Source organism: Ascidia mentula, chromosome 6 (assembly GCF_947561715.1).
Source record: "Ascidia mentula chromosome 6, kaAscMent1.1, whole genome shotgun sequence".
In the NCBI taxonomy this organism is placed as follows: Eukaryota; Metazoa; Chordata; class Ascidiacea; order Phlebobranchia; family Ascidiidae; genus Ascidia; species Ascidia mentula.
The window spans coordinates 3879907-3895914 of NC_138571.1; the positions used below are offsets into that span (position 1 = coordinate 3879907).

The window sequence follows — 16008 nt, forward strand, 5'->3', positions numbered from 1 at the left end:
TATAAAGAAATCATGGAATAGAGTTATAGACTGAAATATCGTCCTCTTCAAAGACTGAATTATATATATCTATGACTCTATGTTTCTCTATATTTCTCTATTTTTTACCCAAAGATGTGTGGCGTATATAGAAAACGCATACAGGGTCGTTTGGGTTCGGCCCGATCCGTGACTCATTTGAAAAGACAGCTGTGTTGATGGAAGGGTCACGTAACTTGAATAGCCGGATATTTAGCTGTCTTTCGTGCATACAATAAACAACGCGTTATCCGCCGTATGTTGAAATGGGTTCGTGGCGTATTACTCGACGTTAATAAAAATACAGATGCCACGTAAATACAACATAACATACGAGAAATGTGACGTCAGATACAAACACGTGAATCAATATGGAACTTGTCGGTGGCAATGCCTTTTACCTCATCAAATTTTTTAATATCAACTTTCCGCTACGAAACACTTACGGATATAGGCGTAGGTATATCAGGCGCAACAATACTTGTATAAAATTATTGAGAGTTCATCCAATAACGCAAAGATATTTTCCAAGAAAGACAAAAGAAGTGCACACTACACTTGCATCAAAGTAATCCCGGTGTTGTCAAAAAATGAGGAATTTATCCAGAGCTTGAAAAAGTTAAATAGAATCACAGACAAAGTCATAGACAGATTAAATACGAAAAGGACATGACGAATTTGCAAGTATAGAGTAACATAAAATAAATTCTGGTTAATATTGCATCGCGTGTTACGTCACTGAATTAGTGTAGCGTGGTAATATTATGTTGATTATACATTCAATGTTTTATCGGAAACAACTTAAGGAACTGCAAGCTAGAAAGGAAAGTTAAAAGTACATTTTTCCTGGCGACTTTGATCTGATGAGATTCTCCCCTGCTTGTGTGAAGCCACAATACGGAGCACACAACTCCACAATGTTGTGAACACAGGCAGCCAATGACTCAGCACTTTCATCCGTCAAATCGTTTTCGGACAGATCAAGAAACTCCATCTAAACAACAAAATAACTTATGCTTGGAGGTTAGGATCATGTTATGGTCGTAAATATCTAATTATGTTGTTGTAAAATGACCAGAGTGGATTTGTAATAACATAAACGAAAAAGTCCAAAATGAACAACAAGTTTCTTCTGATCAGATTATTACGTCAGTGATCTCATCGTCGTTTACAACATTTTATTCAAATATTTGTCAAGAAGTAAAATCACAAGGATTTTGGTAATAGTGGTCATTGTTCAAAAACAATTCACATTGTTTGCAAATAAACAATGCTTTGTTGATATTTGAACCAAACATGTAACAGCAAACTACAGCACAAATTAATATTTTGCATTATCGACGTCATCCTGCTGATACTTGGATAAGGAGTGGTTATGTCAGGCGATTTTAGTCTTCTGGTATATTTATTACTGTTTCCTGTTGTGATGTTCAACTGCAACTTTGTTCTGTGGTTATGTCAGGTTCGTTTGTTTCATTGCAGTTTCCAGATGTTATTTTTTGTTTGTTTCAAACGAATACAGAAGTGGTTACCAACCGGGATGACATTTGTAACTTTAATGGGAACTTTTCTTTGTATTCTAAAGCGGATTATTTGCTCAAAATAAAGTTTAATGTAAGAAGCCAGGATTGAAAAGGTTACCAACCGAAAGTATCTCGGGACGCAAGAAAGCAGGTAGGGGAGACCGGGGATAGCTCGGACGGTTTTGGGAAAATTGCTCATATTTTTTTTAAATTATGAACCACATTCTTAAATTTTGTTTTGTTGTTAGCAGTAAAGCATTGCTCAAAAAACAAAAGGTTTTTCGTTCGTTTTAGCTCACTAAAAATGCTCATTCAGCCCATTTTTTAAACAGGTCTCAAATGTCCGATGTCACCCCGGTACCGGGGTAACATCGGACGTGACTGGGGATATCTCGGACAGCAAGTTTTAACAGACGTTTTTTTTGTTTATTTAACAAATAACTGAAATCAAACTTGGCGCAATATCAGCATTGGGGCATTAGCGCATAAAATATCATTCAAGCTTTCAGGAATCGGGGCGTGGCCACTTATCGTTTCGACCCTTCCACACGTTCATGCTTTGGGTAAATCGTGTACGTTTAACGGCAGCACGGATATCATACATTTTAGAGTCAACAAACGATTTTTTATCTTTGGGGCTTTTTCTTACTGCCAAAATTCAATCATTTCATCCAGCCTCTGTTTATTCTCTACTATGACCGATAATTTTTCATAAAACTCAAATATTTTTGCCTTCTCGCGATTTTTTGCCATGATGTCCGAAGTATCCCCGACCACGTGACGACATGGAAATTCCTAAACTATGGCCGTATTTTTAAAGGTTACACAAAATCATCATTGGCCTATCCAAGAATACATATTTGATTATGCAATCAACCCAAAATTACTGCATTTTGATTAACTGTGACAGATATATAACCTTCCACATACAAATTGAAAAACCTGGTTTCACTGATAAATTGACTTTTTCGATTATAACTTTTTAAGCAGACATGATTTAATTCCAAAGTTCCTGTTAATGTTTGATGGAGACATAAGGCTTTTGTAAAGTGTCTTAACAATACCTAATTGTGACGTAAAATACCTGGTCCGAGGTATCCCCGTGTCCGAGGTATCCCCGGTCTCCCCTAAATATAAAACACTGCGGAAGTTGTCATGGATGGCAACGTATTGTTAATTTCGCAAGTCTGGGTTTCCGGGGTATTGCATCACACTGTTGCTTCAAAAACTCACAGGTATAATTTTGTTAGACGTAGTGGACATCTGACAGTTGTGAGTCGTGAAAGCAAACATATTTCAAGTGTGAGGTTAGTGGCAATTCTCGTAAGCAAAGCCGTGCAAAAATGTTAATTCCACTTATCGACTCGAAATGGTTCAACATGGAGCTCGATTCAATGGCAACTGGCAACATTTTTACAACCAAAGTTTGGACAGGTGATTGGACGATCGAAACTTGAAGCAACAAACTTCGGTCACCGATCAACTTCGGGACATTCTCTAAATATTTTTGGTTCCTGTCGTTTAAAATTCTACTTTCCAATTTCGGATACAACGAGTCAGCTCATGGGAAAACTTAACAAGAAACTTGGGTATCTGGAGTTAAATAGTCTAAACAAAAAAGCCAGAGCTAGAATGCTGTTCATCATAATCCTGGTAAACGTTTCGAACTCATACAGTGTTCATCATCAGTACTCAAATGAGCAGCTTACAAAAAGCGTCAAGGTAGGGAGGGGAAACAAAAGACAGAAGGGAAACAGCAATGACGTAAAACAACAAGCCGGAGGGCGTTTCACGTGATAACAGCACCGGCAGCCCAGCAGCGAGGTGATCATTAGCGACGTGTCGAGCTGCTGTGCAGACCTAGATGTTAAACAGATAGAGAGGTTTAGAGCTATCATCTATGTTGAGTGTTGGTGTATGGTGCTGGATGTATATGACAAGAAACTTTATCAAAAAAATTGAAGTTTGCTTTGGACCCAATATTATATGGGAAAAAAGTCTGTTCTGTTTGCTCTGCTCAGACGATTTAAATCAATGTCACGAAGCAGGAATATGGACGCCAGGGGAACTCCGTTAGTTCCAGTTCGAAATTCGACGTCACCAGGTAGAACATCTGGTAGACTCTTTGTTAACGCCGTGTTTCAGCGTGGGATTTTACAAACGTCGATACGTCATCGCTGTGTCGTCTCAAAGAAGAGTAATTTTGCCCCACGCGGGTTTTCCATATATTTGTCACATCGTTAACCAGTGGGCATCAGATTTTACCCGGGAATACTCAATGACTCAGGCTTGGGTAAAATTACCAGAGGTAGGCTAATTACACGTTATTGTCACATACTTGGTATTTCAGAGATACAACATTTATTATTGGACGAAATCTTTGTGTAGGACGAGCAGCTAACGAATTTGTTGTGGTCCAAAATATGAAATGGACAAACTGTACAGACGTTGTTAAATATATTACTCACTGGAGATGCAGATATCAAGGCAAGATGTAATTACTCACTGGAGATGCAGATATCAAGGCAAGATGTAATTACTCACGGTGGTAGACCGATTCACTCGCTGCTAGCTTGACGTTATTTATGGACATTCTCACCCATCTATCCGCATCACCAAGCTGCTTATCACATTTGTTACAACAATTGCAAAAATGCCAAACAAGAAGATACAAGCGCTGAGCTGGGAGCAGGGCTACCCCTTGCCTTAAAGCACGAAACAAGTTGTCGCTGCAATTTGCCGAGAGCGCAAGGAATCGTGTAAGTAAACCGCTTTTTGGTGTGTGATAATCGTATCAGAATTTAAATTAACTCTCGGGAACTGTTAATTTATTACGAGACATCACCTGACGAATCACAGAAAGTATACTCAATTTGTAATTTCCTGTTAGTTCAGACCCTTGTCTAGGAATTCTGGTCAAAATTATATTCGAGAGAAGTACTTTGGGGCATTTTGACCCCCTGTTGTACATTCATTTGTCGAACAAAGCGAAAAAAGTGTAGGTTTGATTCGTGCAAAAATGAATTACCGGAAGCTGTCTTAATGCAGCTACAATAATTTTTTTTCTATTAATTGATAGTAGTCCCCCTTCATGAGTCATCAGACCCGGCAATTGTTTTTGGCAAACAAGAGAAACTGTAACCAGATGCATGAAGTCGAATGACCTCTAAAGTTAAATTTTCAAGATTGTAGTGCATGTGACACGTAAAAATCAAACTTGTTAATTATTAAACTAAGAGATGGTCATAACTTTCAAACATTTTTGGCGAAAAAAGAAGCTTGATACGACGACTGGTTTCTGAGATACAGTTGATCAAAGTCGCATTTTTACCGCTGCGAACGAAATCGTGCGAAAGCGAGCTTATTGTTGCGTGACGTCATAGAAGGCCCTTTGGTCGTGCGAGTGCTGGCAGCAAGCCTTATGCGTAGCAATGGAAAACATTGTAAAACACGTTTGGTATAGTATTGCAAACAGGGGACAACAAGTGAACAAGTGCAACAGACAGATGACCGTTGTTTCGACCTATTATGTCTTATTTAGTTGTGTAATAATAAAACAGTTACTGGGACAAGGCGTTCTTGTTGTTACAGCATTTATGATCGCTAACGTGATACATGAACTTTTCAAAACACGACAAAGACAAACCGTCAATTTAGCATTGCCGTTTTGTCCACTCACAGCAAAAGATAGAAGTAGGTTAATTGAATTTGAGGCTGGCAAAGACCTCCGAGAAAAACCGACTATATTAGGTGATTATGCAACACAACACTGTTATTCTGTCATAGTACCACTTTTTGTCCGACAGTGGCGTTGCCAACGAGTTCGCGTCATAAATGACTTATTAAACCCGCCACAATCAACCACTAATGTATTTTTCGCAATAGAGTTGTAACTAGAAATGTTGAAATCATCATTTTAAATCAGCAGAAAGGTGAGGTTAAAGTTATGACATCAAACCAAAAATGACGTCATGTACTGTCACTGAGCAAAGAAACGCACCATCCCCGTCTTATCGAAGTACAGAGTAGTTTCGTTGCTGCTATACCCTTGCTATTCCGATGATCAAGGACAAATAAGACTTTGGTTTGTGACGTCACAGTGACATATTTTTGTGTGATGTAAAACCTTGTCCTGACCTTTGAGGTAACGTAATCTGTGAATTCTCCTATGTTTGAAACAATTCGATATCTGCAATATATGGCGCCTTCTCCCATGTAAACAATGCATTTTTTCGACGCGAGCGCCTTGTGTGATGTCATTTCCGCCATAGCGAAAAAGGTTTACGATATTTGGTCGCCGATACTTTTCGTGCAGTTTTCTCCATTTTTTGGTTGACGTAGAACTGTAAAACTTTGGATATATGTTTGTTGTAGATGTACATTTAGTTTTATGCAAAGTTGTCATGGCGTGGCAAATGCACTTTAAATTGTGATATAACCAAAACTAGAAGCAAGTTGGGGCTAGACACCAATTTATGTCGAAGTTCCGGTTCCGGTGTAGTAAGTATGCGTCCTCTTACACATTTTCACATCCAAGTGATTGAAAGCCCGCCTGTTATACTATGTTCTTCGGACTGCACAGGATATATGCCCGATGTGTGAGATGTGGTGTACTAAACACACTGTGTCAACTGCGACGTGATCATTATTGGTGAGCCTGACTGCGCATTACGATCACGACCGAAGAAACAACAGCGTGATGTAATTAACTGACAGAAGTCTACGGGAACAACGAGTGAGCAGCTTGTAGCGAGTTTGGAGCATAAGATAGATCAAAATATGGCATGATCTTTAGAATGACAACAAATCATAGTTGAGGAATAGTGGAAATACAACGGTTAAGCATTACATATCGATATGGCGATTGTAGGCATTTAAAATAACTAAGCCTGTAACTTTCTTTCTTTTCGTGTGTTGGATTTTTGCTCGCGACACAAATGTTCGTGTGTGTTGGACGAATTCCGACTAAGACATGAAATCACTCACCGGTTCCTTCAACAGTTTAATCTTCTCGAATAGGTGTTTGGCACCAACACCTGTCAGGCCGCATCTCATCAGATCCACTTGTTCAATGTTGTGGATGCAGTCGGCCACGTAAACCGCACCACGGTTTTCTATATTGTTGCCCCAGATGTCGAGCTTCTTTAGCTGAATGAAATAATATTGATGTTAAACAAGGTGTGAATAACAACACAGATAAGTGATATCAAAAAACAATACGTTGAAAACACGAATCAAGCAAGTAATAATTATTTTTAATCAAGCGCGAATATTTCTTATCCCGATTTAAACAAATCCGATTGATTTAAAAGAATAAAAACTGAGACAGACGAAGTAATTGTGAGGTTTGTATCAGAATGAATGACGGAGGTAAACCGATTCCTGATAATAAAACATCTTACAACCACCCAGTGTAGAACTAGCTTGCTAATAAGACTCGGCGATCCAAGTTATGAGATTACAATGCAGGGAGTTTTGTTTGCCAACAATCGCCTTCTTGTTATTTGTGATAAAATAAAGGCCATTGTATTGCAGGCATCGCATTAAACGTGTCACAAACTGAGTGCTTTTTACCCATGTGTTTTCCGCACTTTAGAGATGCTGTTCACATGCATTTAACTGGCTGTATCTGAGCGCTTAAAATAAAAGCTGAAACCGCAAGCTACCAAGGTACTTTCGCACAGATGAAACCAACTATATACGCTTTAGTGCGTTGGAATCAACCGGGTTTCCTCTCTTCAATTTGCTGTGTGCAATATCTGTGTGCCAACAGTTAAGTAGATTTGCACTGAACATGGCGTATGTGAAAATACCAACGACACTAACTACATAAGCTACTTCAACAAGACTCGGTTTGTGTTATACGATAAAACCTAATGGTTCTGCATGGGATGTTAATGGTTATGGACTCGTTTCGAGGCGTTCTAAACAAAAGTTACAATCATTTTAACTAGTGAACCCCCATTCCAACAAAGATTTATTGGAATATTCCACGCAAGACGGAATCTGAAAATGCTGAACGACATTCTGGCCTTCGTAACCACGTATATGTCTGAAACAAGTGAAAGCACAGTTTACACTTGGGAACATCAAGGCAGATGAAACGAAGCTTATTCACGTTGTGTCCGCACCAGATCAGGACACAGCGCTTCGACCGATTAATATTTTAGAATAACCACCTGATAGAGACAAGTATGCACTGCCGCCAAGACACGGTTGACACTTTTGACCTTTCTCGCCAAGAGCGCTCATCACGCTTAATCAACTTGCCTTCCTGTAGGCGACCAAAAGCCATCGGCGTTAATGGTGGAGATGCTTGCTTTGTTGAGTGATCATCACACTTGCTTTCTGCTTAAACCACTTTATTTGCAAACATGCATGAAGACCTTCGTATTGTTGTTGCAAGTGAAGACATTGCTGCCCTCGGTATTTGGCAAAGTGCATAGATTTATTGTGGCAGGAACGAACCACATCGTCCGAGTTTTCTGTGAGCAAAGAAAAGAATCGCGCAACTTTGCAAACATTTGGCAATCCCGAAGTTCCTGGCATGTGCTTTTACCATGAAGGTTTCGGGCAAAAAGCACGACAATGCTGTCCACCACCTTCCAGGAAAACTCCAGCGCTGGTTGGCTGTAATGGCTGAGGTAACCGGCAAACCAACCGGCCTTTTCCTTGCACGGCATTCCAGCCGAAATTTTCGTATCGACACGAACGTCAAAGTCAGTGCCATGTGTCCTACTGGATTTGAACGACGCACAAACTCAAGAGATATTGCATTCAAATCTGCTAAGTTCGATTGCTGCATAACCACGGCCTCAAGACTGTGACAAAAGAATTTCGCCTATATATTTATTTTGGTCGACCTAACAACATGGACGAAAAGTGTGTTTGACGTTATTCATGGACATTCTTACCCATCTATCCGCATCATCAAGCAGCTTATTGCCTCTAAGTTTGTTTGGCTTGGATTTCGCAAGCAAGTGGTTCAATGGATGAGGCAATTTTCTTTTATGTCAGCAAGCCAAACTACAACATCACATCAAAGCGCCGTGATAGGAATATCCACATCCGTCAAACCGTTTCAGTCATGACAACATTGTCATAGTTGGGCCATTACCACAATGTCAAGGCAAGATGCATTTACCCACGCTGGTAGACCGTTTCACTCGCTGGTTGGGGGAAATTCCAATGCAAGATTACGTGCGACCGCGCTTATATCTACCATTGGATATCCCGTTTCGGTATTCCAGCCAACATGTCCACCTTGGGTAACATAGGGTATTGTTGGGAATACGCACTACCCCTAAATATGATTTGCAGACGTCTTCAGCGGAGATGATTTATGGTACAACATTGGCGGTGCCTGAGCAACTCATCGTAGCGATTAAATAAGAACCAACGCTTTGCCCTGCACTCCGAAGATATCTTAAACAGCTGCTTCCGACCCCATGTCGAGAAATAACTAGGTTCGCGTAAGCGTTTTCAAAAAAATCAAGTTAATGTTAATCCGTGTTCGTTCGGTGCGACACCCACTTAACGACTCGTTATACTGTCCCTACTGGAGTTATTATAGAGGCCAAGGACCGAAACGGCCTCATACCGCACCGATATATAGAGACAAATATCCGGTTGCTGTTCGACATGATTGACAGTACTGACCCTTACCGTGTCCCTGGGGCACTAATGTCACGTACGGCCACCAGAATATTATACCAACGTTCGCATGGATTTTAATTGACTCTTTCTAAGTCGCATAAAGTAAAATCTGCTAACAAATATAATGATAAAAGATAATATCAATAATAATCACATGAAATCACTCACCGGTTTCTTTAACAGTTTAATCTTCTCCGATAGATGTTTGGCACCAATGCTTGTCAGGCCGCATCTACCCAAATACACTTGTTCGATGTTTTGGATGCAGTCGGCCGCGTAAACCGCACCACGGTCTTCTATATTGTTGTCTGAGAGGTTGAGCATCTTCATCTGAATGAAGTAATAATAATGTCATATATGGTGCGAATAACAACACAGATAAGTGATATCAAAAAACAATAAGTTAAAAATACGAATCAAACGAGTAATAATTATTTTTAATCAAGCGCGAATATTTCTTATCCCGAATTAAATAAATCCGATTTATTTAAAAAGAATATAAACTGGGACAAACCAAGTAATTTTGGTGCTTGTATCAGAATGAATGACGGAGGTAAACCGATTCCTGATAATAAAACATCTTACGGCCACCCAGTGTAGCGAATTCTTAATTAACAAAACTTTTTGATGCATAAAGGTCAAATTTTTATGTCAGTAAAGCCACATTGGTCGTTGTGTTGCAAGTAATTTCCAGTATATCTTCTTTGTTGGCGTTGGCCAAAGTGTGACCCTGTCAACGCAAATTTGCTTTGCCTTCAATATATGTTGTACAACGTTGTTTCACACGCCTGAGTGGCGCGGCTATTTCCTCTTTGATCATGGTTTGCTTTTGCAAGTGCTGTGCAAGGCACTCTGTAATCTGTCGATTGCCACGTAATCTGCTTGTGTGAAAAAGTTTAAGTTAACATTGCCTTTCTTTTGTCTTCATACTGAAATTTGGTAAGAATAAAATTGTGTATACAAGTTGGAGATAGATTGCTTCGAAATCAGAAGAAAGGAGATTACCAAATTCTAGCCCCAAGGCTCAGGCCTTTCAATTAAACTCTAAAAAAGGTGCACATAGGAAATCTATGCCTCAACTAAACGCTACCTATTGAGACATTCGTTGCACTAACAACAAATGAGAAGGTAATTTCGCACGATGTCAGAAGAAAATACGACGATTTCAGGTTCCTCGCTATTCCCTAAAATCACTTGGATCTGAAAAAAACTAATTTGAGAAGAACTTATCCTGACGATGGGTCAATTGTTATTGGTTAAAGAATGGATAAAAAGGCAATTTATTCTTAGCTTTCGTTTCGCATAAATCGACGAGGTTTACTGCTTTCAGTTTGCTGTGTGGAAGATCTGTGCGCCAACAGTTAAATAGGTTTGTACTAAACATGGTATATGTGACAATACCAACGTCACTAACTACAGTAAGTTACTTTAACAAGACTCGATTTGAGCCACTCGATAAAACATAATGACTTTGCTCAGGAAGTCAATGGAAATTAGCGGGCGTATCATGTGAACATGTTGGATGAGTTCACGTGAAACCTGCGATAAAACGTTGGACGAACAGACGACCGATTGTACTCAGGTTAGCGGTAAGGTTGGCGACAATGATACCAATGATGCGTGACGATGAGGAGTTACTAGGAATGAAGTTGGACCGAAACCCGACGACCGAACAAATATTACAAGTGTTTGTGCAAACAATTCTTCTCTGTGTTGATTGGTACCTAGTTTGGTACTCAACATATCGACGATTGACAGTCTATCAGCTAGCATGTGCCACTGTCACCAGCTGCACTGATGAGACCTTGTAGGTCGAAACAGTTTGTACACCTGTCTGCAGCTCTCAATGACTATTATGGCTCTTTTGCGCATATAGTAATTCTTCTCTATTTTCTAAACATCTATGCTGTTTTGCTTGTTTTTACACACCTCAATTTAATCACTGATAATTATTTTTACATGTATTTACGAAGGGGGGACTCCTATTTTGGAGAGCTATCTGACACCTCTATGTGTCCTCTTATTTAAATGTGCCACAAACTGAGTTCCTTTTACCCATGTGTTTTTCGCACTTTAAAGATGTTGTTCGCATGCATTGTAATGACTATTTCTTAACCGGCAAACCAATCGGCCTTTTCCTTGCACGCAATTGCAGCCGAAATTTTCTTATCGACACGAACGCCAAAGTCAGTGCCATGCCTCTTACTGGATTTGAACGAAGCACAAACGCAAGAGATATTGTATTAAAATCTGCTAAGTTCGATTGCTGCATCCACCACGGCCACAAGACTGTGACAAAAGAATTGCCCCCATAAATTTATTTTGGTCGTCCCAGCAACATGGACGAAAAGTGTGTTTGACGTTTTTCATGGACATTCTAATCCATCTATTCGCATCACCAAGCAGGATTGCCATGTGTGTTTGGCTTAGATTGCGCAAGCGGGGGTATCTATGGAGAGGTAAATTCTGTGACGACGTTTACCGCCGTGTTACAACATATACTATCTTGGTTGGATGATTTAGCAGCAACCTAGGCCAGACCTAGGAATCACTTTTTGCAATCCAAAGTATATTACGTCACAAACAAGAACAACAAAACCCTTGCAAATTCTCAATGATTCAGTTTTATTGTTGAAATGGGATTGAATCCCAACCGTTATTACGTTTACCGTACGTTTACCCATGTAGCACCATTATGAGTCTAAGTACAAGATCACTCGTGAATACGTGATTGTTCGCAAGAAAGGACACCGGCTTCATTTTAATTCACTTATACTTGACCTCTTCATGTTGTAAGACGGTAAACACAAAATATTATGTGTTGGTTGGTCGTAGAAAGAGGATCAGACAACAGACAAGCTACTGAGAAAATGGTGAAAGGAATTCAATGTTTGTGGAAGAAAATATAGAATGCATCTTCACAACAAATTGCTATTCGATCAATTTCAAGTGGATGCAACACGGTCATGTCAAATTTGCGTACAAATAAATGTACAACTTCAACAAACCTATTTCAAAAGCTTCTACGTCATCTTAATAAAGCAGAAAACTGCACTATATAGTAGCGGCGACCAAAAATCGTAAACCGTTTTCGCCGTATTGTGATCAGCGTTGGGTTAAAATAAAGGCTTATTACGCTTTGCTTTTGCATCGAAGAAATCGACAAGATTTTCTCAATTCCAATTTTCTAATGGCGAAATATCAGTGCGCTTACATTTCAAGGGATTGAACTCAATTACGCAAGTTGAAGTTAGAAACCAAGTTACATCGAAGTTCGGGTTCGGATAAAGAGATGGTTTAGAACTTTGGTTATCAACCGTTTTTGTTTTGCGCTTATATAATTACATTAATTTTGATTAGCGACGCCACTTTGAAAACTGCAGGATGTTTAATGTTTCTACAATAATATTCATAAATATGTGAATTTACCCAATTAATATTCAGCCACCCAAGAGTTAAATTTCCAGGTTACATGAATATTAGGCAATCGATACGTGTAAACTAACGATACTTCATACAGACGTTTATAAATAATTACGAAATATTGATGTTTTGTTGCAGCGCATTAAGCTGGCTTGGACTCGCATTGCCCAGCCGCTTTGGAGGTTTCATTGTAATCATATTAACCTTGAATAAAAGATGAACAAAAACAATTCAGAAAGGATTGAGACGGAAACTAGCGGCAGAAGAACTAACAACCACTGTCGTGCGATGCTACAAATTTCATTTGCCACGAAAGAAACATGTTATTTGAAATTGCATAGTGTTCGACGTTATTTTTCGCATCAGTTTGCGTTAAAGGTCCTGACGATGCTGAACTCTGACCTCGATACCTGCAAGAATGTACCACTTTGAGGGTTAAAAGTTGTTTTTGTTGACAACACGTCGATCACGATTGTTCAGTCGATCGTTTAACTGGTCGATCGCGTCTGATTTTGTTTTGTCTTTACAAAGAAAATTTCAGTATCGCGAGGCGACTATTCGCAAACTACTTTGGGAAACTCGACCCAAATCGAATTGTTTCTGATTGATCGTATTCGCTGACATGTTAACCATCTCTGGTACATATATCGTTATATGAGTATTCGGTCCGGAAGTCGCAAAAAGGAAACAAGTGGCCGACAAAACATGGCGATCAATGGGAAATCCGCCCAGTCAACTTAAACATTAAAATCTTGATTCTATGTGAGCACACACATCCTAAACCGTCCATCTGTTTTCTGTTTTCTTTTCTAGTTTGCTTTTGAAGTTCGTCGCGCCATGTTTTTTTCCATCACATTTCTTACAACAATTGCAAAAATGCCGAACAAGAATATTCAAGTGCTGAGCTGGGTGCAGGGCAACCCCTTCGCTAAAAGCACGGAACAAGTTGATCCACATCATCAAGCAGCTTATTGCCTCCAAGTTTGTTTGGCTTGGATTTCGCAAGCAAGTGTGTTTATGGATGAGGCAATTTCCCTTATGTCAGCAAGCCAAAGTACAACAGCACATCAAAGCGCCGTGATAGGAATATCCACGTCCGTCAAACCGTTTCAGTTGTGTCAACATTGACATGGGGCCATTACCACAATGTCAAGGCAAGATGTATTTACCCACGGTGGTAGACCGTTTTACTCGCTGGTTGGGGAAAACCCCAATGCAAGATTACGTGCGCCCGCGCTTTCATCTACCATTGGATATCCCGTTTCGGTATTCCAGCCCACATGTCCACTTTGGACATTGTTGGGAATACGAACTACCCCTGAATATGATTTGCAGACGTCTTCAGCGGAGATGTTTGATGGTACAAAATTGGCGGTGGCTCAGCAACTCATTGTAGCGATTAAATGAGAACCCACAACGTTTTTGCTTGCACTCCGAAGATCTCTTAAACAGCTGCTTCCGACGCCCATGTCGAGACATAACAAGGTTCGCGTAAGCGTTTTCAAAAACATTAAGATAAGTTAATACGTGTTTGTTCGGTGCGACACCCACTTAACGACTCCTTATACTGTCCCTACTGGAGTTATTCTAGAGGCCAAGGACCGAAACGGCCTCAAACCGCACCGATATATCGAGACAAATATCCGGTTGCTGTTCGACATGATTGACAGAACTGACCCTTGCGGTGTCCCGGGGGGCAGTACTGTCACCTACGCCCACCAGAACATTATACCTACGTTCGCATGGATTTTAATTGACTCTTTCTGAGTCGCTTTAAATAAAAGCTGCTAACGAAATAAAGTGATAAAAGACAATACAACAATCAATAGTGCAGACGTATTTATACGTGACAAAGTATATTTTCGCACGATGTAAGAAGAAATTATGGCACCTTCAGGATCTTTGCCATCCCCTAAAATTACAAAGACTACTAAAGACTGAAAAAAACTAATTTGAGAACAACTTCTTCAGGCGAATGGTCAATTGTGATTAGGTGAAGGAATGGAACCAAAGGCATTTCGCTTTAATTTCCCAAGAATCGACAGGGTTTCCTCCTTTCAATTTGCTGTGTGGAAGATCTGTCCGCCAATAGTTGAACAGATTCGTACTGAACATGGCGTATGTGAAAATACCAACGTCACTAACTACAGTAAACTACTTCAACAAGACTCGGTTTGTGTTACACGATAAAACTTAATGACTTGGAGCGGACGTATCATGCGAACATATTGGATGAGTTCGCGTACAACTTGCGATAAAACTTAATGACTTTGCTCGGGATGTCAATGGGAATGAGCGGACGTATAATGTGAACATATTGGATGAGTTCGCGTACAACTTGCGATAAAACTTAATGACTTTGCTCGGGATGTCAATGGGAATGAGAGGACGTATCATGTGAACATGTTGGATGAGTTCGCGTACAACTTGCGATAAAACTTAATGACTTTGCTCGGGATGTCAATGGGAATGAGCGGACGTATCATGTGAACATGTTGGATGAGTTCGCGTACAACTTGCGATAAAACTTAATGACTTTGCTCGGGATGTCAATGGGAATGAGCGGACGTATCATGTGAACATATTGGATGAGTTCACGAAAAACCTGCGATAAAACTTAATGACTTTGCTCGGGATGTCAATGGGAATGAGCGGACGTATCATGCGAACATGTTGGATGAGTTCGCGTACAACTTGCGATAAAACTTAATGACTTTGCTCGGGATGTCAATGGGAATGAGCGGACGTATAATGTGAACATATTGGATGAGTTCGCGTACAACTTGCGATAAAACTTAATGACTTTGCTCGGGATGTCAATGGGAATGAGAGGACGTATCATGTGAACATGTTGGATGAGTTCGCGTACAACTTGCGATAAAACTTAATGACTTTGCTCGGGATGTCAATGGGAATGAGCGGACGTATCATGCGAACATGTTGGATGAGTTCGCGTACAACTTGCGATAAAACTTAATGACTTTGCTCGGGATGTCAATGGGAATGAGCGGACGTATAATGTGAACATATTGGATGAGTTCGCGTACAACTTGCGATAAAACTTAATGACTTTGCTCGGGATGTCAATGGGAATGAGCGGACGTATCATGTGAACATGTTGGATGAGTTCGCGTACAACTTGCGATAAAACTTAATGACTTTGCTCGGGATGTCAATGGGAATGAGCGGACGTATCATGTGAACATGTTGGATGAGTTCGCGTACAACTTGCGATAAAACTTAATGACTTTGCTCGGGATGTCAATGGGAATGAGCGGACGTATCATGTGAACATATTGGATGAGTTCACGAAAAACCTGCGATAAAACTTAATGACTTTGCTCGGGATGTCAATGGGAATGAGCGGACGTATCATGCGAACATGTTG

At 40.1% G+C, this 16008-nt stretch overlaps 1 protein-coding gene across 1 annotated transcript in view; it reads right to left on the reverse strand.

The window, feature by feature from the left end:
* Positions 1 to 741: 741 nt before the first annotated feature.
* LOC145906907 (protein NLRC5-like) overlaps positions 742 to 16008 on the reverse strand; it is a 50663-nt gene continuing 35396 nt past the window's right edge. Inside the window, exons 4-5 of the mRNA XM_082994368.1 lie at positions 6528 to 6689; positions 742 to 1012 (exon numbers count right to left, since the gene is read on the reverse strand). Coding sequence (XP_082850494.1) covers positions 848 to 1012; positions 6528 to 6689 — 327 coding nt within the window. The 3' untranslated portion in view covers positions 742 to 847. The remainder of the gene's footprint in view (positions 1013 to 6527; positions 6690 to 16008) is intronic.